This window comes from Anomalospiza imberbis, chromosome 17, assembly GCF_031753505.1.
Source record: "Anomalospiza imberbis isolate Cuckoo-Finch-1a 21T00152 chromosome 17, ASM3175350v1, whole genome shotgun sequence".
Lineage (NCBI taxonomy): Eukaryota > Metazoa > Chordata > Aves > Passeriformes > Viduidae > Anomalospiza > Anomalospiza imberbis.
In genome coordinates this window covers 1,114,178-1,140,808 of record NC_089697.1, presented here as the reverse complement: position 1 = coordinate 1,140,808, position 26,631 = coordinate 1,114,178, and the positions used below count along the sequence as shown (strand labels likewise).

The following is a 26,631-nucleotide window of genomic DNA, read 5'->3' as shown; positions in this document are numbered from 1 at the left end:
GTTCACCCCCTCCACCAGGACCCAACACAGCTTTTTCCAGCAGAACAACTCCTTTATTTTTCACATCCCCCTGCCTTTGCCCATTTCATTTTCACCATATGGATAAAGGGAGAGGAATTGCTCAGCATGGAGAGAACCAGAGCTCACCCTGAAGACCTCAGTGGCCAGTTTCCAGGTGTAGCAATGGCTTTGCTGTAAGTTTAAGGGGAAATGGTTCTTTCCCAAATGTGTAAAAAGAATGTGGATTATATTTATGTGCTTTTCTCCCTCCTGCCAACAGTCATGTAATTGAAAATTTGAGCTGCAGTTGCTAATCTCATCTGAATCAGTCATATACATAGATTAGACACCTTTTAACAGGAACAAGACTAATGTTTTGATTCCAAGCCCCTGGCATGATGACTGGCGGGGAAAAGCAACCCCTGGAAAATCAGAGCAGAGGCCAGCTCGAGGCCCAGGTCAGAGCTCGAACCGACTGTGTATGTGTTTGGATTTTAGTTTGTTGTACTTGGTGATCAGGTCCAGCTTGCTGTGCCCCAGAGTCATTCTCTTCTCTGCCCCATATGCGCTGTTCTTTTCCAGCAGCACATCCTCTGGGAACTTGTCATAGCAAGGCACTACAGACTTTTTATCCCGTTTGAGGTGGTTGTATGGGGAGAAAAGGTCAAAATGGCCATGTCCAGGGCTCTGTCTCTTTTCCACCCCATAAAACACGTTCTCATTTTCGGCTGGCAGCTCCCCAGAGGTGGCCACAGGTGCTCTCTGCTTCAGGCTGGTCCCATTGCTGCTGGTGCCCTCTGACAGGGACTGCAGCAGCTGCCCCGCTCTCGGGGGGGAGCAGTGGCTGCTGTTGGCCTTAGTGTCCCCCTGGTTACCAGGTTTATTGGAGGAAGGCTCCGGCTGCAGGAATGTCCTTGCTGTTATGAGGTTTGATTTGGGATATGAGGCTGGGGTGGGTTTATTTGGAGGACTGTTTGCTGAGTCTGGTGGTTCTTCTTGCTGTTTAGGGCAAGTGGGCTTCAGGAATGTGTCCTCCTTCCCCTTCCTATTGCCAGAATCAGAGCTGGAATCTTGCTTTTCCTGGTGTGCACTGCAGCTGGAGTTTTTCATAAAGGGAGACACTTTTATGCTCCTGATGCTCACATTGGAAAGGCTGCTGGAGGGGCTCAGGGTCTCAGTATCATTCCCCTGAGTGGGTTTTAGAAGACAATTGTCAACTTTTGAGGTATTCCAAGGAGAGAGACATGTCCTGGGATCTGGCACACAGAAGCTGGTCACTGCTCTGGACTCTGCGTACAAGTACCGGAATTCTTTGTCAAATTCTGCAACAATTTGCCCGCGGAAGTGGGTCACCAGGCCAGTGTGGACTTGGCTGCAAAGCCAGGTGAAACTGCAGGAAAAGAAACAAAACACATGTTAACTTCAGTTCACAGAGTGCCAAAATGCCTAGCATGGATTTTCACATTCCAGTGATGGAGTGCTACCCTATTTGTGTTGTTACAACACAATTTCTCCAAGTAGGCAGGTGGGAGATTGCTCATGGAGATGAAAGTGCTCATCAATAAGTACAAAAGAACAACCCTAAAGTGGTTGTTTGATTTCTGCTCGGGGTCTCCTGCCCTTCCCTTGCCTTGGCAGGAGCTGTGTTCTCATGTCCAGACATCCATGACTGGCTTGTAGGAGCTGCTTGGGCAGGCAGGAAGTGAGGAACTGCCTTGAGGAGTGGAGGTCTCCAGAATCCACAGGAATACCTCAGGACAGAAAGGCTGATGATGTTTGCTATAAGTATTGCTGTGGGATTCCCAAATGCAATAGAAGTTAATTCTTGGCTCAACAAGTCCAGTCCCTGCCCTCACAGTTAAGTGTTTTGGGATCCTTTCTGGGGGCTCATCATATTCTACCTTAAAACCAAACTGGTTTTGCCCTAGCTGGGGAAAAACTTCCATTAATTGCGACTCTGCAATTTTTTCTTATCTGTTTAACCCTACCTCTTGTTTGTGCCCAAACTGTAAACTAATTAGCTCTTCCCCAGTATAGCTACAGATTGTAACCACATTCTCCTAATCTTCCTTTTCCTGATTAAGCAGGGAAGTTCCTCTTCAGAGTGGGATCCCCAGGCTCCTGGTCATCCCAGTGATCAGCTGACTTTTTATTCTTGCTGTAGTCAAACCAGACCAGCACACTAAATGTGTCAAATAAACCAGAATTTTCAGAGGTGGCAGTACCAACTGAGGGCTGTGTTATTGGTTGCTAAAGCAAGACACTGATTCCGAAGAGCGGGGTAAAATGACAGGAGCTCCAGGAGAGCAATTGTCATGGAAAATTACATTCTCAAGTAAATGTCATTTCAGGACAAGATACTGGCACTGTGTTTTGGGACCTCATCAGTGTTTAGCTCACAAGAAAGCTATTCAGGAAATTCTAGTAGGAAACCCAGCTCCTGGCCAGTTCCTGAGCATTCTGCAGTTGTTTTAAGTCAGACTGGTGTTTGCTATGTTTACACTCAGCAATCACACCCCAAACAGAAACATAATATGGAAAAAATACTGTGCTGCTTCATATCAAACCAGATAAATAAGAATGCAAAAGTAGGAAAAGAACAAAAAGATCTTTGTGGGTGGCATGAAGAGTAATCAGAAATGCCATCCTGGAGGCTCAAAGCAAATGCATCCCTTCACAGAGATATTAGGGTGAAAAAAACCAAACCAGAAACTACCTGGGATGGCTAAATGACAGAGGAGAAGCTCCTAAGCCCAGAGAGACCATCTTTGAAAAAGGGTGGGTCATACATTGCAAAAGGGGAAAGAAGAAATATTCAGCTCTTTTTGAGGCACATGGTCTGTGTGTAACAGGAGCGTTCAGAAATTCCTCTGCATCCTTTTATTGTACAGGAGCTTGGGCTGCCCTGAGCCCCCTTTACACAGAATACAAGGGAGGATCAGTCTCTGTAGAAGAGATTAGAAAAGATCAACAGAGCAAATGTCAGTGACTGGGCAGGAGCAGGGATCATCAACCTAAGAGCGCCCAGGGAATGCCAGGATGAAATAGCTCAGCTCCTAACCAGGCTGTGCTATCTCCCACTTGAAAGGGCTCTGGCTGTCAGAAGAGTGGCAGGGTGCTAATGTGATACAGTGTTTTTAATGTTCTAGACAATTAAGTTTCACAAATTAGATAGACATAGTAGAGACTCTTCTAAAGAATACATTTAATGGCCATAAAGGAAATATGAGATAATAGAAAAGGCAGCTTTGGCAAAGGAATGTTATCTCTCAAAAAGCCCTGAGAGTTCTTTGAAGAAATCCAGTAGTCCAGACAGGGGAGATTTCATGGTTCGACACTGTCAAAGGCATCTGTCCCAGGGCACTTCCCGACTCCACTGATGCCTCTTGCCCCAGTTTGGGCATTCCTGTGTCCCAGTTTCCCATGCTGATCCAATGGGGTCCTGGTCACTCTGGGTCATGACAAGACCTGGAAGGAATCATCCAAATCCCCTGGTGGCACAGCCCTCCTTGCCACAGCACAGGTTTCCAAGATGGGACAATGTGGTCTTGCCAGCCATGGCTATTGCCATCGCTACAAACTGATAAAGGTCTTTTCTTCCCTGACTGGTATAGCCAGGGAATGATTTCTGGTATAAAAATGAGGCACTGGATGAGGTTCACAGGGTAAAAATCTAACACAGACAGGAAGAGGTACTGCCTTGCACAATGCAACACCCATGTGGGCTTTGGAGCTCCTCCTGGTGCAGGCCACTCTGGATGCTAAAAGATCATAGGAGCTTCTAAGAGCGGTAGGACTTTCCTGATATTATTTTTTCCCTGTAACAAACTGCTGCTCACAGCCGTTCTAGATCACCCTGGGACACAAAGGACTCTGGGAGAGGATGGCTGTAGGATAGGATCCCCTCCCTGCCCTGCTTTCAGACTCTCCGGGAGCGGTGCAGCTCAGCCCTTGGCCGGGAGATGGAGGTGCAGCATCACCTCCGGGCGGTGGGGGACAGCGGCCGCTCCTCGCAGCACCCCCTGCCCCGGGGCTCTGGCGTGGGCCGAGCAGGAGCGGGAAGAGCACCTGCGGTATTCCACAAATCTCCATCTCAGCCGCATTTTCGACACCCGGATTAGTTCCCTGCGTGCCCCCTGTACAGCTCTGCTTTGGGGTCACGGTGGCCTTTGCCTTTCCTCAGCTGTTTGAACAGGTGACTCTGCCTCTCCACACTCAGCCTCTGTGCTTCAGCTCTTTCCAACACACGAGATGCCAATCTGCAGCAGAAGATTTTTTGCTTCTTTCAATAGTTTCTCAAATTCATTTTTATTGCTCTTCTGTCACTTGGGCTGTCACAAATCCATTATTTTTTTCCATATGCCAACACAAACTTGTGTGTTTGGTTTTTGCTCATGGCTAAATGCATGTACCACATAACACTCATTACTAGACCTTTCATTTCAAGTGACATTATCTTTGATAAGGTAACAACAACCTGGCTTTTAGCAAGCTCTTTTAGCTTGCTTCCAACACACTTGAAATAATTTCCATTCCTTGATTTTCATCTTCATTTTGATCCAAACCAGTGCAATGTATTCAGCTAATTTGGGCACCCATGTCTATTATCTCTTATTTCTTATTCATCCTTCCAGCAGCAGACCTTGTCTCTTTCTCCTGGATTCACTTTTTATTTACACACCTGAGGACTTGCTCCTCCCTGCTTTGGTGTGCCCAGCAAGGCTGTACATCACTCATCTCCTGGCAATGTCACTGCATTGCTGCATGTGTCACCTGGGGTTCCCTTGCTGATGCACTGTGCTTCCCACTCCTTACACACCCCCTTCCTGCTTCATTAGAATTTCTTTCTTGAGGTGAGTCCTCATCAAGCTAGATCTGAAAATCCCTCTTCAAAGCTCTTTCCTCTTGCTTGGGCCATGGATACCTGTGAGTATAAGCACCTTTCTTTGAAAGAAATTCCAGGCTTCCTTTAGCTTCAAACCCATATAACTTTTTCTGTCCATTGCCAAACACTTCTGTACTTCAGTTTTATTTCTCCTGAAGCCATGTGTGGAAGCTTTTGTACCCTTGTAAACTTTCACCTCTCATTTTTCAGTTTCAGCTGCTGTGTCAGCTTCAACCCCAGATCTTGAGTTTCTCCCTATAGCAAACACTGGGCTCCTTCCTCTCTGTTCCCATGGCAGGACATACAATGATAACGTGACCATCTGTCATTTTCAACAGAAAAAATTAATCTCCTCTAAGGCAACTCAAACAGCCACATAACTCCCTTTCAGGCTGACAATACCAGCTCTTTTCTCTGGTTCTAGTCTATCATTCCTGTTCAAGATCCTGTTTAGCTCTAGCCTCTATTTACCCTTGGGTTCGTCTCACCTGCTGAAACAGTAAATATCTTGAGTGCCCAAATAAACACCCTATTTCTTCTGTTACCCAGAATAAACTTAAATAGCTATATATTTAATTAGATTTAAGATTTTAGGTTATTGTTTTGCCTAGATACCTCAATCTTTTTCCCTTCATTTAGAAGAAATAGAATGTTAAACATTTAATTAGTGTACACATAAGAGTTGAAGGGTCTAAACTAATTTGCCTACATTTGTTTAAGATAAGAGCTGTGAGCTTGGTTTCCATATTTAGAGAATGCTGCAAAAATGTGCTTGATCTGTACCAATAGGCAGCATTCTTTAATTTATGGTCATATATTTATCAGAATAAATTAAAGAATCATAGAATTACAGAACATCCTGAGCTGGAAGGTACCCACTGGGATCATGCAATTCAACCCCTGGCCCTGCACAGACACCCCACAGCCCCACCCTGGGCACCCCTGGCAGCGCTGTCGCAATGCTCCTGGAGCTCTGGCAGCCTCGGGGCCGTGCCCATCCCCTGGGGAGCCTGGGCAGTGCCAGCACCCTCTGGGGAAGAGCCTTTCCTGATCTCCAGCCTGAGCCTTCCCTCACACAGCTCTGTGTGGTTCTTATTGTATGAATGAATAAAACCTGTGAGAGCAGAGGGACAGTTACACTATTTCTGCATATCTGTGTCCTTTTCTTCATTGCTCATCTCCTCATTGCAGAGCTGCCAGGCTGCAGTGACCCAGTGGATAGCAGGGTGCCGTGGATTGCTACAGACCAAAGCTGGGTTGTGTAGAAGGTCACACAGTTAGGGATCACCCACTTCACTTTAAAAACAAATGCAAGAAAACTGTATTCTGATAAAAGGACAGGATGGAAATCAGTGACACTTGGGTAAGGAATTAGAATCAATGGAGAACATCTGAACAAATAAAGCTGTGTTTAGAAAAGTGCATGGTGTCTGTACTGGGAACTTTCTGAGCAGAGTTCTGATGGTAAATAAGCCACATTGAGGGAGTGCTGAGAGACTAAGAAGGCAGAAAGTAGAGGGATAAAGAGAGATCCTCCCAGGTTGAATGGGGGCCACAATGAGGAGAGTTGCTAAAACTGCATTTTGGACACTATAAATGACCACTTGTTGGAAAAACTAACCAGAAAGCCAACAAAAGGAGAAATAACATTACCAGTTCAGAGAGTTTCTTTGGGAAGGCCACTCAGCAAAAAATAACCATGACCTAGCCATATCAAATATTCTTTCAGGACCAAAATAATCCACAACAGTAATGCTTAACTGCAAAAAGAAAGTGAGGAATGTTATTAAAAAGAAATTTAAAAGAGCAATCAAAAAGGTTAAATGCTTAAGGCAGCAAGAAGATTGTTTAAAGATGCTATGTTAGAGTCTCAGAGAAAATGTGCCTATCAAAATAAAGACATTTTAAATAATCAGAAAATCTCACCATAGTTAAAAGGTGCATTAAATGAAAATATTAAAGCAAAAAGCCTTCATAAACTGGAAGTCCATGATTTTCCAATTATAAACCAGGGAATAACCTATCATTTAATATTGAACATAGTAGCAAAGGAATGGAAAGTTTTAAATCTGAACCTTTTAAAGAGCTCCTGGAAAACTACAAACCAGCCACTCCTATTTCCATACTGAACAAACTGGTAGAAGCAAATAGAGAGTAAAATTATTAGATGCATAAATAACTATAATCATAATGCTGAAGACTCAGCATGTTTTTGTGGAAGGAAGCCATACCTCAAAAGCCTCTTACAGATCTTTGAGGGAGGCAGCAAGCACACAGATGTGCTTGATGTATCAAACTTGAACTTTCAAAGAGATTTTGACATGGTCATTCAGCAAAGACAATTTTTGTTGTTAGAAAAATTAAGCGATCATGGAGTACGTACAAAGGAAGGTCTTCCCAACAAGTAGCAGTTGATTAAAGATACAAACACTAGCAGTGGGTTTTATTTACCCACCGGAAACCCACAAGTTTTATGCTGGGATCAATGCTGTTCAACATGCTGAAGAAAGTACTAAAAAACTGTAGAAACTGTCCATGTGAAACCTCATGACAATATTATTGTGGATCAAAAGAAAACTGGATAAATGGAAGCTGCAAGAGGATCTTATGGTAAGGGGAGGAATGTTACAAAATGATGGACAATTAAATGTCAATAAATTCAAACTCTGGATACAAGAAATGACTGAAAAGCCAAAGATACTTCACCTGGAAAAGAGATGGTTCACATGAAGGATTATAATGGAGGAGGACAAAATCATGGATGCAGTCAAGAAAGTAAATGGGAAACAGTGATTTTCTGTGCCCAAGTTGTGGGAATTTGGGGATATTAAATATAATTATCTGGCAGTATGCCTACTGTAAACATCACAGACCACTTCTTCACACAAAACATAAATTAAACTGCATAACCCATTGCCAGAGGGTATCATGGAGGCCAGACACAGTGGGAAAGAGTGTTCTATAGCAAATTGAACATAGAGAAGCACGTACAACATAAAACCCCACAGTTCTGAAACCTCTGATCCTTGCACACAGCATTGCTGAACTGCAAAACCTGCTGCTGGGTAAGAACACTTTTACCCTTGTCCCTGTATCATCCTGAGACAACCCTAGTTCCACCCTGGATCTTTGGCTTTACTCACTAACTGTTCTCATCCTTTGCATCTGGCTTTCCCATCTGCAGGGATGGTAATCTAAATATCTCCTAAGCAGGTTGCACTGCACCCAGAAGCAGACATCCCGATTTTCTGCTGGGAAAGTGTTTCTGAAAAGTGAACAAATTCCTCAAGAAGAGACTGTTTCTGTTAGTCCAGAGCATTCTGTGCTTACTGGCACAGCACAGAATCAGATGTACGATCCTATTCAACTGAAATACTATCTTCCAGAATTCCAGAAATTTCAGCTCTGCAGAGATCTGTAGAAAGGGACTACATGACAGCCCCCAGTCCCTGCCCTTAACGGCACAGGAAGGAACTGACCCAGAGAGCTGCACCTGCATTTTAAGCAATACCCTGACTCTGGGCCACAGGGAAATCAGATGTTCCTCCAGCTGTGCAGTTCAATCCAGCTGACACATGCTCAGATTAGTCATCCAAAAATGAGTGATCCTGATGAGTTATGTAATGCCTGCCCCTGCAGCCAATGGAGATGGATAGAGGGATTTAAAAGATGCGTATATGTGACATGGGTTAGTTGTGGGCTCAGCAGTGCTGAGGGAACAGTTGGACTCAAGGCTCTTAAAGGGCTTTTCCACCTAACATTCTATGATTCTAGCATCCTGTGTTTCCAGGCAGTGATTCACTCCATTGTTTATAAGCGTCTTAGGATGGTAAAAATGCCACCAGACACTGCTCTCCATGTTGTTTAGATATTTGACACAAACAATTTCAACCATGTACTCCCATTTTTCATTCATTTTGCCAGAGTTTGATGAGGTGAGACCTCCACTCTTGGAGATGATGAAGTCAACACCAGAGGAGAAGGTGCAGCTTGAAGCTTACAGCACTGATGAGGACACTGGTAGCTTCAGGGTCCAGCGTGTGCTCACAAGAGAGATGGAAACTGAGAGAAAGGGATGGGGAGAGCAGTGTTCAAGGAGATTTGGTGGAAGGAGAATAAAAGTATTTCTCCCAGATTTGTCCTAAACCAGGACATCAGGACAACAAATTCACAGAGCAGGCTGATGATGTCCTGATGAGCTGCACTGTTTGTGAAGGATAAGATAATGTTCAACACTGTGAAAAGTACTGTGGGAAGGATCTGCAGGTAGAAAAGTAACTAAATAGAGTCAAGTAATAAAAATACAGGACAAGAACAGTAGTCCTGACCTCTGATCAGAATTGTGGAGAACAATGTTAACTGAGATCACAGGGGCTGCAGAATTAGGATGGGCAGCAACGGGGAGATTCCATCCATTCGTACACATACAGGTTAATGCTTCACTGGGATGAACCATGGAGAAAAACTTTTTGGAAGCAATAAATGATTACATGTCAGAATTAACTAGTCTAATTTGTTTGACCCACAAGAAAAGATGTGATTCAGGATGTGGTATGGAATGGGGCATAAGACTTGGTTCCAGAGGCAGAAGTGGAAGAACCCGTTTGTAAGAATGATCACAACACAATTTTAACTCTTTAGTGGAGAGCAAACAAAATAAATGCAGCGTGTCAAGGTTCAATTTCAAGAAAGGTAACTATGTAAAAATGCAGTAATCAGTCAAAAAGAGTTGAAAGGGAGCAGACAAAAAATCCCCAGGATGACTGGGGCTGTAGGTTGTTCACAAATGCTGTACTGGCAGTCAAGGAATCAGTGGGCTCATTTAAGTCCTGGGTGTCAAAAGGGCGATGGCAAGGCCATCCTCAATGAACTTCCTACATCCATCGCTGGTGCTGGTGACACAGAGATGTGTTTCACTCCTGTGTATCAGCACCACCAGAAAAGCCAAGGGCTGAGAGGTTTCCCATATGATCCCACCTTACAGAGAGGGCTCTGAATGCAGTCTTGAGGCCCACACACCCCTGGAGCTGCCCTCTACCCTGGGGTATGCAGAGCACGCTGTGAAGAACAAGATTCCTGCTAGCATGGAGAAGCACAGACTCTTGGAAAAGGACAACAGGGCAAAGCCAAGCCCAGCTCACCAACCTGCTGGAGTTTGGTGAGGGAGCCAATGAGCACATGGATGCCCTCAGGTGTGGAGGGGTGCAGTGAAATTCCCAGGTTTGCAGGTGATCCTCAGGTCCTTCAGATGGTTGGATACCTCGGTGAAGGTGAGCAAATCCAGAAGAATCTCACAGAACTGAGCAAGTGGACAAATATGTGGCAGATGAACTGCAGTAATGGAAAATGTTGTGTATCCATAGGGGAAAATTATCTGTATGATGCTGAACGTGGAACAGCTCAGGAAGCTGTCTGACATCATCAGCTCAGAATGCCATGGCAACTAAAACATGCAGTGAGTGTTGGTCCCTGCCAGCAAGGGCCACAATCACAAACCAGAGTCTGGGCATCTTTTACCCCTCTTGAACACCTCAGTGCAGTGTATCAGAAAGGCCACATGCAGTTCTTGTCTCTGCACCTCAAGAAGGAGGTAGTGAGGTCACAGAGGGTGCAGAAAAACAGAATTTAAAAGGCTGAGGGATGCAGCAGCCACTGTATGAGGAGAGACTTCTGAAAAGTTTGAGTTTTCAGGTAAGAAAAGGGCAGGGAGGGTGGATAAGATGGAGGCTTGGAAAACTGTGAAAGCACTGACTGAAGTGAATGCAGGGTAGCTGTTGAGCCAGCATGCAGCACCAGGAGTTACATTACTCAGTATTTTGGTAAGGAATATTTCCTCAGTGTCACCAGTCTCTGCCACAGTAGTTTCTGTATTTTCTTACCTGTATGTACCAGCAAGGACTTGGTCACAATCAACCAGGACAAACTTCTCCAGAACCTGGCCTGCAAATTTCTTGCCTGCTTTGCTGTAGTACGTGTCTCCACTCAGGCATCTTATGCGCATGTTCTGAAACCAAAGCAGGGAGAGTTGGTAAGGGTCCATGTACTGAAATAAACTGAGATGTTCCCTTGTGCATCACTGCTGGACTCCCTCAAGCTCATGCTCTGCACTGAGAGGTAGAACTCAGCAAGGCATTAAGTTTTCTTAGCTCCTACATACCAAATATTTTGTCACACTGCCTGTTTCTACAGGATAAAAACCAGCAAAAATTAACAAGTTGCACTTGAGTGCAAATTCTAGTTTGAAAAAAAACTTTGGAGAATCCTATGAGCCTACGGATCATTTCTGATGTATGTAAAACTATCCAATTTCTTCCAGATTATTAATGATATTCAACACCCCACTAGCTGATGGCTCTGCATTAAGTAAATTTTGATGCATAACAACTAGCTAGTTTCTAATCAACAGAGTGTGCTGCTCTGATTTTATACAATTACAGGCTTAAAATTAAAACATCACCCAGTGAAAAAAGACTTAGAGAAAGGAATATCTACATTTTAAGGAATTCCTTTTATCAATACATTTTAAAATTATATTAACATTTTCAGCTGCTATACTCAATTGAAGCAGACCTGATGCTCCACTGCAAATACTTCTCTGATACAACCTTGATCTGTAAAACCAACTGCCCAGAATAAAATGGGGAATATGGCTCTTGGTATCAACTGGGAGCCTCTTTCATAATGCAAGGCATTTACCTGTAATAGAAGTTAGTTGCCCAGGTGAGGAAGGCAGAAGAGCAGAACAGTCACTGGAAACTGTTACTGACCTGCTCTGTGTGATACAGTGCCAAACAAAACATCTGGCATGTAAATAAACATCCCTAAGGCTACACCTCCGCGGGGCTGCCAGGTCATCCCTTCCTGCCCTCCAGGCCAGCTCCCCTGATACCTGTCGCACCTCTGGTACAGCAGGAGCTGTCACCACCTGAACTTGACCGGGCAGACCCCTCTGCTGGCAGCTCATTCCTGCCGAGCATCAGCCCAGCTACAGACAAAGCCCTACAGCAGCTGGTTCGGCATCGGGCCGATTTGCTCCTGGCAGAGCTGGGTGCTCAGGGAATGTGGCACTGCCCCTCTGCCACTCAGCAGATTTCTGGCCAGGCACAGGCAAGGGACAAGCACCAGCAGCTGGGATTTGCCTGCAGGTGTTCCCCGCAGGGCGCAGTCCCACGGCCCTTCCAGCCTTCCAGAGCTGTCCCTGGGCACCCCTGTGCCCCCTTCGCCTTCCTCCCACCGGACTCAGGGCAGTCGCCCCTCGGGGTGAGGAGCGAGGCAGGGACCCGGCGGCTTCCCTCTGCTGTCCCCGCGGGCAGGAGCTGAGCATCCCTCCGGGAACACCGGCCAGGTGGGAAAGGCTCTGGTCTCACATTGCAGTGAGGGTCTCCCAGCCCACCCAGGAGCACCACCGCCCTCCAGGGCTGCACAGCAGCAGCAGCAAATCTGCTCCTGACCAGAGCCCATCCAGGCTCTCTCCTGCATGGGCAATGGCAGCTGGGGACAGCGGGGACAGGGCAATCATTTATGATGCTGCCCCTAATATTGCTGCGGATCCTGTTTTCTGCTCAGGGGATTTCCTGAGCTTCTTGTGGTTTGTCTTAGTGGGAAGCCCACCATTATCTCTTCTCCAAGTGCTGGTCCAGTCTTCTCTTGAGTTCATGGAAATCTCTAGCAAGTACAGAGCTGAAGCTTCAGAATTTTGACACTGTGGCTTTCACTTGTTGGCTTTTTATGTCCCAGAACATATCCTCATCTGCCACGTATGAGAAGGTAGAAACCTTTTCCTCATAATGACAGTCGTGCATTGGAACAATTTGCCCAGAGAGACTGTGCGGTCTCCTCGCTTGGAGATCTGCCAGGTGAGACCAGGTAAAGTGACCTCATAGGGGACACTGTTTTGAGTGGGAGGTTGGGCTTGATGACATGCGAAGGTCCCTGCCAACTTGCATTAACATGTGATCCTCTGAAATGACACCACAAGTTGCTGATTCAGACCAAGATAATGCTGGATACTTGGTGAGGTCTTCACCTTTATCCTGTGGCCAGTCAACACAGGGATTTTTTCTTCCAGTGGTGAAGTTTTAGTAATACTGGTTTTCACTGGGAGGAGCTTCTTCCCCCTCCCCCCCTCCTCCTTCCTGGGGAAATTAAAACAACTTCAGGTAAATTCCATAAATTTGTCACCACAGTATTTCTTCACTCCCTTTATCCTTTCCAAGGCTGGGTGAGTTTCTGATATCTGGTTCATTTTCATCATCGTCTTCTTCCTCTTGTCAATGCAGACACTGAATAATCCCAACAACATGAGAATCCTGCAGTCTTGCAGGAAAGACGCCCTGGTACTATTCTTGCTCCATCCAGACATAGCTCCAGGTTCAGCAGATGGATGTTTGAAAACTCCAAGTTAAGGCTTCTGCTGTCTTTGCTGCCAATGCTCCACACAGGATTTTCTGATGCTCAGCACTGGAATTTGCCACCAGCAGACTCACATGTTGTTTTCAGAAGATGCTGGAGGAGCAATTACCCCAGATTCCCCATTCAAGCCCAAATTGTCACCACTTATTCAAAATGGAGATTTACTGCCACATCCTGTCACAACTTGGAGGCAGGAATAAAATATGTACCCTCATTCCACTGAGATGTGTATTCAGCCTGCAGGTAATGGACTGCATAGGGACACTTCAGATGGAGAGCTGTTAGTGAGTCATGGAACGGGGAGGCAAGTGTTAATTACCCACTCAAGCACACGACATGACATCAGGCATAACAAAGAGACATAGACATCTCCACGGATATAAACTCATTCTAATTTTAATTTTAAAAATGGCCACCTCTTGGACAAGAAGCAATAAAATATATTTTGGAGAGATGGAATTCATCTGAATGCACCAGGTCACTTCAGTGTGGAAGCTATTAATGGAAGCAAACCTGCTCCAGCATGGAGCAGTTTTCTCCAAGAGCTGCCATCTCAAGAGTCAGGATGAAATGAGTCTGGCTTGTAAGAAGCAAGACAGGACAGAGCTTCACCAGCACAGTGGAAGAATCACAGAATCATTCAGGTTGGAAAATATATTCAAAGTCATCAAGTCCAACCTTATCAATTGGACCAGAGGACTGAGTGCTTCTCTAAAGAGGCATCTGTAAATTAACCCTTGTGTAGACAGGTTAAAAATTAGGGAAAATTCAGACATTTTAACTTCATCTATTTAGAATATCCTGCAAAACATTATTTTTGCATTGTCCCTTTTGAGCTACCTGGAAAATTTCCAAGTGTTCGCCACAAAAATGAAACCCATGAAAACGGTGGCTGGAGTGGAGTCAGTGCTCCAGGGAATCCTGCACAGCTAGGGAAGAAGCACAGCCAGCACTGCTGGCCTTACAGGAATAACAAATGACAACAAAAAAAACAACTTCCATTGATAGGTGGTAGCCAGATATGGGGATCAGCAGGATACTGAGGTGCATCTCTGAATCTGCAAGTTCCCAAGAGAGCTTATGGCACTGTCACATTAATTTTTACTATTTATCTGCTCTGGGCACCACATGCTGAGTGATGGGCAACCACAGAGCAGGAATTGGGTTTTTCACAAATCCAAATCATGGACCCACAGCTGAATTGTAAAGCCTAAAAGCAGATCTTAATGTGAGATTTTTAACCTGTGGGTTCAGCAGAAGGAAGAGATGGGGTTTGCAGCAGGACATCTGAGGGGACTCACTGCTTCCCTTGCCCTCCCAGCTACTGCCCTGTAGCAGCTCTGGGCAGAATTTAAATCACTGAGCTCAGGGATCTGAACTATGAGCAATTTAAGTTAATTCTGTGTCCTAGAGCAGGGGCTGTGTTCTTTCCCCGCAATGTCCAGATGCTACAGGTTCACATAAACTAAATTTCCAGGCCTCCCTCTTCATCTCTGCACCAGCCCAGTAAAGTGTTCAGCAGCTCACTGCATCCCATTGGCCCCAGCTTCACACTCCCTACATGGAAAACTGTAATGAGGACCACAAAATACCAATATATGGGACTAGGAGGCTCCTGCCTGCTTTCCTCTGTGCTTCCAGACAGATCTCAATTTCCTAGAGCAAACAGCCTTGCTTTCTTAGCCTGGGACAGGGAGAGACGCGATAGATTCTGGGGAGAAGGGATGAGTTCTAGGGACCAGGCAGGGGGAAGAGAACACAGGGTACATTGTTTTTATCAATTCCAAGACCTGTTTATCATATCCAGTGTGTGACTGAAAACTTACTGGGAAGCTGTCCTGAGTAAGAGCCATTTTATTGCACATTTCCACAAAATGCTTCAAGTACTCTTCATCCAGGATCAGGTAAATGGGGATGTGCCGTCTGCTTGAGGCCTCCAGCAGGTCACACAGGATTTCCATGTCTGTAAACAGATCCATCACAATTGCTATCACCTGGCCAGGAGAAAAGAGGTGCAGGGGGGAAAGAAACACAAGAGAGTGTTGAAATCTCATGCCCCAGTGAACTGTGCTTTAAACTATGTGCTTTAAACTATGCAAACCTCCTGAGTTACTGAGACTCCATGGCCACCTGAATGGAGATGATTCTGGACTTTTGTGTTTAACAGCCCTTAACCCCCTGTGGCAGCTAAAATCAAATTTTAATAACTGTGAAGACAATCTCCACCTGGGTACCTCCTGTCTCATCTGCTATTCACAGAAAGGAATAGCTGAAAGGGTAACACATGCACAAACTCTGAATTTCAGTGGTGCAACAAGTATGTGTTGCCTTAAGAAAATATGCAAAGAATAAAGCATATAAACAAGAGCTGAGACTGAGCAAAATCACTGTTCAATCAGCAAGAGTGACTCTACATGACTGACAGATTAATATGAAAAAGTACAAATTTTTTTCAGGATGGACACACTGCCAGGTGAGGGAGAAAGTATCGTGATAAATTGCAAATCCTTGTTCCAAGATAAGATCCTATTGAAGATTAGATCCTATTCATAGTGAATAAAGTAACTGGTGCTCTTAAGTTGGGTGTATATCCCTGATCTGTGTTTCTGAACCTGCCAGAGAATGCCCAAAAAAAGATGACTCAAAACCCACTAAATTTGAGTGAAGCTCCAATAGCCTAGACAAAATCAGAAAATAATGTGTGTGGAAAGGATCCCTTCCCTTTCCCTGCTGGCAGAACTCCTGCTCATACAGCTAGGGATGCAAGTGATGGGTATGAAACTTGACGGAAGGAAGAAGGAATAACACTAAGATTATTTTAAAAAAAAATGTATCTCAATAAAGTGAATATAAGGTCTTCAAGGAAGGGGTTTTAAATAGGAAAAGAATTTTAAAGAGAAATGCCAGTTCTTTAAAGAATGAGGTTGTAAAAGACCATGGCAAGCCATCACACTGGAGATGGAGTGGGAGGCAGCAGACTGTCATGGCTACATGAATTCTCCAAAAACTGGAATGAAAATACAGAAAACAGAAGGTAAGTCATGACAAGCAGCTACTACAAGTGAGTTGACCCAGGACCAGACAATTTAAATGACCTGCAACAAGAAAAATGCATCAAGGGAAATCAGCCATAAATAGATTGAGATGGGATTGGAGACCCTGTTGCTCTGGTCCTCATGGAATGAAGCTGCCAGCAGACAACACTGAGGGAGCCGTTGTTTGGATGAGGAAGTGACTGTTGGGATCCATCTGTTGGCTGTCACTGTCAGGGTCAGGGGGACACCTTGGAGAAGGAAGGAACAGACAGGAGAGCACTTGCAGAGCAGGATAATTTGTCACTGCACCTGAGGGTGCAGAGCACCTCGTGACTCAGACCTTGAACCATCAGCAGTTAACACTGAGAACTCATGGAAGATGGGAACACACTGCAGGATGGAAAAGAGTAGGGGAGGATTTACCATCAGCCAAACTTTTCAAAAGCTGAAAAAAATAGTGGAACTACTGCCCAAGTACTTTAGTCCCAGTCTTTACCATAGCATAGTGAATAAGTTAACTGGTGCTCGTAAGTTGGGTCTATAACCCTGATTTTGTTTCTGCAACCTGCCAGAGAATGCCCAAATAAAGATGACTCAAAACCCACTAAATTTGAGTGAAGCTCCAATAGCCTATTCTGCTTCTCAGTGTTCATGCCCTGCACCACACCTGGCACAGAAAACCCAGTCAGTCCTGCTGCCATCATGGCCCCCACGAGGAGGGAGCCTGTGTTCCAACACCTCTGCTGCCTGTGTTATGTGCATGGCCAAAAATGCAACTCTCCATAGCCCAAATCACCTGGTGGATCTCACCCCTAAAGGCTGAGCCTTCCTCTGCCACTGCTGCTCACCTGCTCCTCTTCAAACCAAGAGCTAAATAAAGACGATGGCTGTGAGGTCAGCTTTTACATGTGCAGTGATTCAAGCTTTAAATAGGAACAAGTGAAATTGCAATCATGGCATGGGGCTGGTCAGGAATAGCTTCAGAAAAGAGGAGAGGAGCTCAAAGTTTAACTGTCCTTGGATTTGTGCTCCAGACAGCCACACTGGCCCAGATTGCTCACTGCCCAGTAGCTCCTCTGCTCTGTTTTCATTAGTAAACTGCCTCTTTCCAGGCTCACACTCATGGCCTCAGAGCAGTCATGGGCAGAGCAGGGCCCCTGAGCTTCCCCATGCCCTCCAGCCCTGTCTTCTGCTTGGGGAGCTGGCTGCTTTCAGCCTGTACAGGCCACAGAGAGACCTTTGCACAGAGCCACAGTGGAGAGGACAACAACGTCAGAAGGCTGATTCCTGCTCCCTTGGGGATTGAGCCCTTTTGCAGATGGACAAGATATCGTGGGCTCTGTTTTGTCCCCAAAACCCATCTCTGGACTCCATGATGTCCCCAAAACATCATCTCTGGGTGATGATGCCCAACATACTGTCATTGGTCCTCAACATTTTGCAGGAGGCCCCAGGCCCAGCTCACCACAGCAGGGTTTGGGGAAGAATCTTCCCAGAGGATGGTGTGATCCCAGACATCCACATGGGACACAAGGCAGCTGTCAGGAGCTAAAAATCATTCCTGCCATCCAGGCCAAAACCACTTCTCCATCCTCTCACCCTGGCCCCGGGAGATAGAGGCTCTAGAACCTGACTCCAAAAGGCACCTCTTCTGTAGCCCTTGCCAGTGCTGTCTTCCCAGAAGCCTTACAAGGTTTTGGCAAACTTCTCCCCTCTTGAAATGTGCCTGTCTCTCATGGAGAGCAGAGTCAGCCCTGGAGGAGCTCTGCAAGCACTGAGAAGCGTCTTCAACTTCCCAAATTAATGTTGCCGCTGGTCTGTCAGCACAAGGTACCACTGAGACCCACAGTATAAAAGGACTTTGCCACATCTCTCTCCACACTGTCCTCCAGGCAAAGGCCAACTGCAATTTAGCCAAATTTCTTTGATGGGTCACACATCCTTTGATGATGAAGCACCATGAAAAAACGATGGCCCAGACCTTGTGTAAAGCCTCTGGCAAGTCCCTCTCAGCCAGTCTTCACCTCATTATATTCAAGCTCATCTCAAGCTTAGGTGTGAGGCAGGTGTGTCCTGGGGAAGTCTGTCTGCTTGGGAAGTCAGTGTGATGGAGTCAAGGAAGACAGAAGCTCCTTTGTCCCCAGATCCCACATGTTGAGGGGCAAGGTCTGTACCCAAAGTGCACAGGAGGTCCCCACCACTTGCTTTCTTCTACCAGTGCTTGCAGGCTTTGGCAGGGCTGGTTGCCACAATTCAGGTTGATCCTTGCCCCAAACCAGCACTGTTAGGGCCTCAGTGCTCAGCACGAGAGGGATGGGGCTGAGCAGGCAGCAGCACATGGCACAGAGTCACTCGTGGCAGCCGATGCCCAGGCTGGATGCAGGTGGCCAGGCTGCGGCATCAGCGACAGCCCCAGGCAGCGGGGCCAGCTTGTGCAAGCTGGGTGGAGCCCTGATAGTCACACTCAGGCTTTCCAAAGCGGCTCTTGGCTTGACGGGAGGTGGAGCAGGCTGCAGCCCTGCTCACGCCTTCCTTCGCAGCGCTCCCGGTGCTGGGCAGGAAGGACGGACCCCGTGTGTGCTGCAGTGGGGACAGAGGGGAGGCTGTGCCCTCCCTACAGGGGGAGATGCCCATGTGGGGCTGCTCTTTATATGGATGCCAAGTGGGTATCCATAAGGGCACTGAGATCAGCAGATCCTTTTGGAAATCAAAGCAGGCAGCTCTTACAATAACATCAGATCAACCCCAAAGCCAAGAAATTTTGGGGGAAGAAGACCCTGGAAGTTTTTTCCTCTCAAACCCCCTAAAGCAGTGGGAGTTGAGTATCCAAGTACCATCTGCAATTCAGGCTCCCAACAGCTCATGTCTCACATTTAAAGTCAGTCAAGTCAATCGAGCCATACAAACCTAAACCTGTGTCAGTGTCCCCAGCCCCTCTGTTTCAGTGGTGGGGGGCTGCAAGGCTGGTTTGGGGCATCCCTGCTCCTCACCATGCTCATCACGACCTCTGAGCCCATGGCTTGGCCTTGGCAGGTCAGGATATTAGAGACACAGCTGCCCCACAGGCTTTAAAAAATTCACACCTTGCCATTGTAGGGTTAAACCATGACATTTCCAAACCCACTTCTGGAAACTCACAATTCAGCAATTACTGGAGTCATCACTTTAGAAATTACAGCACTTACCAGATCCCCACTGGGGTTTGCCATCTGTCTGGTTTCTAACCAGCACAGCTGGTTTTACTGGTATTTGCCAATAGCAGTGTGGTTTGGGTCATTACTGCAGTGGTGCCATTTGATCTCTTGCTTCTCTGGGGACCATCAGGGACCCTTCTCCCACCAGGCACAGACACGAGTGTGCAGCCAGAGTCCAAGGGGCACAAAAGGGGTGAAAGAAGTTCAAACCAGATTGAAGCTCATCCAGCAAGAGCAAAATTTTAACAGTATTATCAAATGAAGGCAAAGGTGTGGCTGCACTGCATCTTCTTATGTCTGCAAAGAGAAAAGCTCAAATCTGAACATCCGTCTTCAAAGAGAGCTGGTTAAACACAGCAAAGGTGAAAGACCAAGCTCACCAGCAAAAGATACCTATGAAACAAATGCTCCTTTTGCTAATTTGTCAGCACAAATATGCTGTTGCAAGAGATGTCAGCTGATGTTGTTCTGTGTGACTCTACCAGGAAGAAGCAAACAGCCTTTCAAGACACACACCTCCCTGTCTACAGGACCTGGGAAAAGCAGCTGGGGTTCTCAACATCTTTCCCACATAACACCAGAACTGTATCCCCCATGGGAGGAGAAACTCTCTAAAAGAGGGATCTATGACAACAGCTAAAAGTCTAGTGGCAAAAATACTGGAAATGTAGAAACAGCAGTTGCAAACCAAAACACCAGGTGGTTCTTCAAATGGTTCATACTGGCACTTCAAGCAAAGGAAGTTTTTACCTCTGGTTTTTCTTTTGTCATTAAGACACATAAGTAACATCCTTTTGGATGGTTTGTTAAGCAAAATGACTCAGTAAATACTTAAATATGTATAACTGGGGTTGTGAATGAGCTAAAATTGCCATCAATCATAGAGTTAATCATGGGAAGCATTGGCCAGAGCTGCTAACCCAGAAGCCAGTAGAATACCAGTACTAAATCAGTAAGATACTTAAAAACTCATTCTCACATTTCACACAACAGTAAAAAACACTGTGGGAAACTCCTAATTCAAACACGAAGGGCAGAAGATTGTCAGGGCTTTGTCAACCCAAGCAAAGAAAGCAAAAAGCTCAGAATGTACTGAAAGTACAATAAAGCAGCCAGGCAACTTGCCCGCAGCAACTGAGAAGTTCCTGTTAACTAAGAAAGCAGCAAGATGTTTTTCCTGTGGCTTAAAGGATCATAATATCACTGAAGATCCAGGACACGTGCTGAGTCATGGGAGGACACTTCTTGGTAGTAATTTACTCTGTGCATTCTACCATGACGGTGCCTTAATCCCCACTGCTGACAAGGATGGGGTCAATATCACACAGAACTTTTCAGATCATTTCAACTACCATAAATCAGCTGCCTGCAAGGACAAACAAAGCTTTTTGCCACTTATTTCCTGGACCAAAACTTCCTGTAATTGCCTATAAGATGCAGTGGAAGTTCAGGCATTAAGCAAGGGCTGCTTACAACTGAGCAGCAGCTTGTGTGGCAAAACGGTCTTTTGGGCAAAAGAAAAAAGATCCCCATTCACCTCATATCACACCCAAACTTCACTGATACGTGGCTCTTTAATGATGTTTTAATGCTGTGCAGCAATCTGAGCTGCTGGGAATACATAAATTCATTTGCTCAGCTCTGCTGAGGGTTATAGAAGATCATACTTGAGCTGCACTGATCCAGGTAATTCCTTATCTCCAGCTTTTACACAAACAACAATGAATGTAAGGAGTGACTGAAGTTAAATAGGAAACTACTGGAGTGATAAGAGAATCTGCCAAAAGCTGACTGGTTAAAGTGAACTTTGCTCTAAATGTTTCCTCAATAACTCAACACAAATGCTACAAAAGAAGAGTGAAGTGAAACAGCTGAAAAGAACCATGAAGACGACAAAAAGCTGAAAATGTGTCTGAGATAGCTGTCTGAGCTGCTGCTTTCACACAGAGTACAGTGGCAAAGTGAAAGAAACAACAAGCAGCAGAAGTGAGTGAATAAATTAATGCCAGCATTGTCCTTGGTAGGCAGGCACTGTAATCATCCAGTTTTTATTACATCCAAGGGTTGTAATAACACACCAGAAACTGTGCAATGGGGCAAAATGGGCTGATCTTACTCATCCCTGGGGAGGCACAGACATCAAACCTAGGAGACAGGATCCTAACTTAATTCAAACCACTGGCAGGGATTTTCAGTCACACAAATTTACTCAGGTCATATGTGGTGAGGTCCTGGCCCAGGTTGCCCAAAGAAGCTGCCCCATCCCTGGTAGTGTCCAAGGACAGGTTGGACAGGGCTTGGAGAAACCTGGGCTAGTGGAAGGTGTCCCTGCCCATGGCAGGGCATGGAATGAGATGGTCCTTAAGGTTCCTTCCAACACAAACCATTCTGAGATTTTCTCTGTGACAGCAGCTCACCAGTGGCATTGTCTTGTCCAGCTTAAAATGATGTCCAGGGTCTGGAGAAGAGCCCCAGCCGTGCAGAGGGAGGAGGGCTGGCTGGGACACAGAGCCAGGGACACTGCAGGCCCTGCCACGCACCCCACTGGGCTCTGGGACTGCTCTCCATCCCTGCAGAGAGCCTGCAAGGGCACTGCCTGGATGACATGAAATCCCAGGCAGAAAGAAATGACAAGAAAGGAAAGGAGCAGGAGCAGCTACAGGTCGGCTGCAGAAAAAGCAATCGCAACATGCCAGACATGTAGAGAGCAGCGACAGCGTGGAGCGTGTGGTTACAGGTGTGGGAGCAGCCACCAGCCCTGGGCACTGTGGCACAAGGCTCCCCTCAAGGGACACAGCTCTGTACGTACCGTCCGTGCCCGGCTGATCAGAGACCGGACCAAATCCTTAATGCTGTTTGTTTTGTTTCTTTGGAAAATCACAGTGGCCTGAGTCTGGCCAGACACCGTGAGGAGAGGTGTCCCTGGCCACCCCAGCTCCAGCTCCGGAGGGTGCACATCAGACATGAGGGGAAAGTAGGTGCCCGATGTGAGTTCAGAGTTGAGGGAGACCCCGTCTCCGGTGTCCGCATCACCAGGGTCAGCTTCTTTGTCTTTCATTGCACTGGGGTCTGGGAAGCTTTGGTTCTTCTGACGGCTGATGTATTCCATGTCCAAGGGGGAAAGAAATGGCAGCTCCCTCTCCTCGGCGATGGCGCTCAGGTAGCCGCGCTCCCCCTGCTCAAGAAAGGCGTCGATGGCCAGCCTGGCTGTCTCGCTGTGCTGGAGCACCAGCGGGGTGGGCTCCCTCCACCACGGCTTCTTCAGCTGCTCCAGGCGGCTCTTCAGCGGCCCAGACACCCCTTGCTGGCTCCCATAGCTGCGGTGGAGCTGGGGCCTCACCTCGACTGCCAGGTAGTTGAACATGACTGGAGCTGCTGATGCCAGAGGTGTCTCTCCTGCTGGATTAGTCCTGAGTCTGTCTTCACGTCTTTTCTGCCCCTCCTGCACTCCTGAGCTCCTCCCAACAGGTTCCTTCAGGACTCAGCATAAGCCCAAGTCCTTAATCACCAGGTACAGCCTCCCACTCCGGGGGAGGAGCCGGCTTTCCCCAGCTCCCTCACCCAGCTTCCCCAGACACGCACCTGATACTCGGTGCCCAGTGTCCCTTTTGCAAGGGGAAGAATATCAGCTCTTCAAGCTGCTCCTTCCTTTTCCTTGTAACTGATTAATGTACTCTTCTCCCCTTCCCTTCCTGTCCCTAGAGAGGTCCCCACCCTTGGCCTAGCAGGTTCTAACCTGTTTTGTCCCTCACTGTGCTCGCAGTGGAAATGCAGATGCTGGAACTTGTTCCTGCTTGAAATTTGTTCCAAATCAAACACGCTGCTTAGTGTCAGTTATAATGAAACACAAATATCCCAAGTGGATAATCAGACTCGGCAGAGAAACTTACTCATCCCTGAGCCACAGATAATGCTCCTCCTTAGCATTTCTTGGGAGCCTGGCTCTGCCACACCAGCACCTGGCAGAGAAGCCAGAACAGTCTATTTCTTGACACACAGAGTCATGGTGTTTGTAGGAATCACAGCAGGAATCTTGGTCATTAGATACTGCAGGCGAGAAGAGCAATATTTCACGTGCTCATTTAGCATCTCCCTGGAAATCCTTCAAGGACATTCAGCCTTAGGAGTCTGGTGCTGTGTGAATGATGATACTGCCCTCATGCTGCTTATTGAGGATTACTTAATTCCAGCTTCCCAAAAGCATAATGGAGTTATTTTTGGAGGAACAGTACAGGCAGACATTGCTATGTGAATTAAGGCAGTGTGTAGGAGCACACCATAGAACACAACGTGTGAAGAACTGCAGAGGAGCAGAGATCAGCTCACCCTGGAGCTACTGAACTCCACACAGACAACCAGGGAATGAAAAGCTGGCTGGAGAGTTGATGTAATCAATTGGTCTTTTATCAACAAAATCCCCTGAGATTAAATTAAATTAAGTAATGTAAAAGCTAAATGCGTGCCCTGGAATAATCATGGGGCAATAGTCAATGGAGTAGGGATGGCCATGCCTGAGTGTGAACCAGCACATCCAGACACCAGGCTCGAAGTCAGCTGGGATGAATCATGTCCCCAAAGGACTGTCACTCTCCACGGACTACAGCTGAGTGGGATGATTAGTTTGGATAGCTGTCTAGTCTCTGGATGCCTGAAGTCAGGATGAAGCCTCAGCAGGACTGCAAATGGCAAGAACATTGCATTGACTGAATCAGAAAACAGAAGTTGGCTGCCAGTTGGCTGTGCTGCAGTGAGCAAGGGCAAAGTAGGGATGGGACAAAACTATAACAAAGCTGCTGGCACAGAAGTGTTATGGGTGAAAGCAAACGCTAGAACAGCCTAAAGAATAACTTAAAATATGAAGTGAACAGCCAACGCAGTGTAAGGAAGTTTGGGGAAGTAACAAAGGGAAGGAGCTGTACCATGGTGGGTGTTTTTCTGGAGCTGCTTTGCCAGGGTGGTAACAGAAAACAAGTGTACCATCACCCTACTTTTTGCCTTCCTAAAGAGCTGAAAAGAGTATGCATGTTTTCTGCTGCTGATTCTGTAAAGGGGATTTGTGAAGGGATTTGCAGTGTTTGGTAATGATCTACTCTCCCTCCGGTAATTTCTCATGGTCCTCAGCACATGAAAGCACACATGATGTAAACATCTCCAGCCCAGCTTGTCAGGCTGGGCTCCTTCAGGGTTGGTGGGGAGAGGCAGAGACTTCCAGGAGTCAGTTACCTCACCCTGCAGCAGACACCTGGAACAGGTCGGATGAAATGTGCCCGGGAAGCTCTTATCTCCCCCCACTGACAGCAGGAGCTCAGGCTGCCCGAGTCAGTGACAGAGGTTTACCACACAGACATCTAAAATTAGATGCGAGGTGACCTGTTTCTGCTGTCTGGCAAGAGGGCTCTAACTGGCACTCCAGAGGTGATTGGCCAACACAGGATGTGGGAATCCCATCAGCCCATTTTTGCCAGCTAAAAGCAGGGATGTTATCTGGAAGTCTTGTCTACACACCTTCTGCAATCAACAGATAAAGACAAGGGGAAAATTCCCTCTGGCTGAACACACGTCCCAAGAGCCACTTTCAAGTCAATGTCCCTGGGCAGCTCTGCTCTGGCTGATAACTGAGCTCAGCCAAGCGTTAGGCAATACTTCTTCTATCCCACAGATGTTCTTGGTGCTCAGCAAACACAAACACCTTGCCTGGCTCTCCACAGAATGTACCTGCTTCTTCCTCTTCATGCACCCGTGGGAGGCAGCCTGCCAGCCTGTTTCCTGATAGATCTTGGAGAGCACTCACCCAGGAACACAAGAAGCCAGATTTGCTTTTTCCCCCCTCTGAAACCCAAAGACTGAGATCCAGTCTTCCATCTCAAAACATCAGGGTGCTCCTCAGTGCTGTACCAGCATTTCTGGAAGGCACTGCATAGCAGTGCTCCACTGCAGAATTCACTGGCCAGATGCACTCAGCCAGCACCGCTGGATGAGAAAAGTCCCAATTTTAGTTCCCGCACTGAGCTCTGTCAGCACTGAACCCACAGAGCAAAGTCAAATCTCCCCATTTTTTGTCCAAGATTCCCAACCATAGTGTTACAGGATCTAAGCACAATGGCAGCACACAAATTCCATGTTTCACCTTTGTCATTTATTTTTTAAGACCCTCTCAAATCAGGGGAGAGGCAGCCTCACACCTGCACAGCTGAAGGAGGGCATTGGACGCCGATTGCCAGCCACAGGCCAAATGATCCAACCACAAAGGATGTCAGGGGAGGCAGGGACCCTCCATCCCTGCTGCCCCTGCCCAGTGGTGTGCACAGCACAGAGGTTCTGTCCCATTGCAGCTCCAAGGTCTCTACCACCCCTGTGCCATGCAGGGAAGCCAAGGTGAGTCCATGGAGCTGCTGTGCTGGCCCTCTGAGGAGCAGCCCTGAGCTGCTCAGGGGGCTGATGCACAGGTGGCAGGAGAAGGACCACAGTGTGCTGCTTCTTTCAGCTGCTGCCCTGTATTGAACATGGGAAAAAGCACTTCCAGACACCCCTTCTGTGTCTCCTTCCAAAGGGAATCCAGAACCAGGTGTTGTAACATCACTGGGTCTGGCTACCAGCAGGAAGAGGGTGCAGACGAAGGATGTGGGACATTGAGTAAATCTGCCTAAGATGCCTGGTTTTGACAGGATGTGGAGCAGCCCAGGAGCTGGCAGGTGGGATGAGGCATGAAGGAGCCCAGCTCATTGTGATGTAGTCATTAATGAAGGCTTTGAGTGTGCAGGACTCCTCACTTCTACAATGAGCACGAGGGAGCTCTCATCCCTGGAAGAGCTGCAGCAGCTCCCAAGAGGATCCAGGCTCAGCAGCGTGTGGAGGGTCCTCCCACATGAACACACTTGCATGAGACAGCAACAACAGGAGAGCAGATGTTGCTGGTTACAGATGTTGCTTTTTACATGACAAGTTAAACTGAGGAAGTTTGCCTTGGAAAAAAAAAAAAAAAAAAAGCCTTTTTTATACACTGAAGGCTCCCTAAAAGAAGATTAAAAAAATTCAAGGCAGTGTTTGGGAGTGTTTCCACTAACCTGCCCCAGGTCCCTCTGGCAGATCTATTGCCACTTGACCT

The 26,631-nt window shown here is 46.8% G+C and overlaps 1 protein-coding gene across 1 annotated transcript; it reads right to left on the bottom strand.

The window, feature by feature from the left end:
- Window positions 1–42: 42 nt before the first annotated feature.
- On the bottom strand, window positions 43–23,178 carry FAM83C (family with sequence similarity 83 member C). Its single transcript, XM_068207440.1, has 4 exons — window positions 22,336–23,178; window positions 15,124–15,291; window positions 10,765–10,889; window positions 43–1,390 (listed from the first exon to the last, which is right to left on the bottom strand). The coding sequence occupies exons 1-4, from the start codon at window positions 22,888–22,890 to the stop codon at window positions 460–462; spliced, it is 1,779 nt and encodes a 592-aa protein (XP_068063541.1). The 5' UTR covers window positions 22,891–23,178; the 3' UTR covers window positions 43–459.
- Between the last annotated feature and the right edge of the window lie 3,453 nt (window positions 23,179–26,631).

Coding starts and splice junctions, on each gene's coding strand:
- FAM83C (XM_068207440.1), bottom strand. CDS start 22,890: ATGTTCAACTACCTGGCAGTCGAGGTGAGGCCCCAGCTCCACCGCAGC. Junction 15,292..22,335: donor TGATCAGCCGGGCACGGACG/GTACGTACAGAG, acceptor TCTCCTGGCCAG/GTGATAGCAATTGTGATGGA. Junction 1,391..10,764: donor GTCCTTGCTGGTACATACAG/GTAAGAAAATAC, acceptor CTTTTCCTGCAG/TTTCACCTGGCTTTGCAGCC.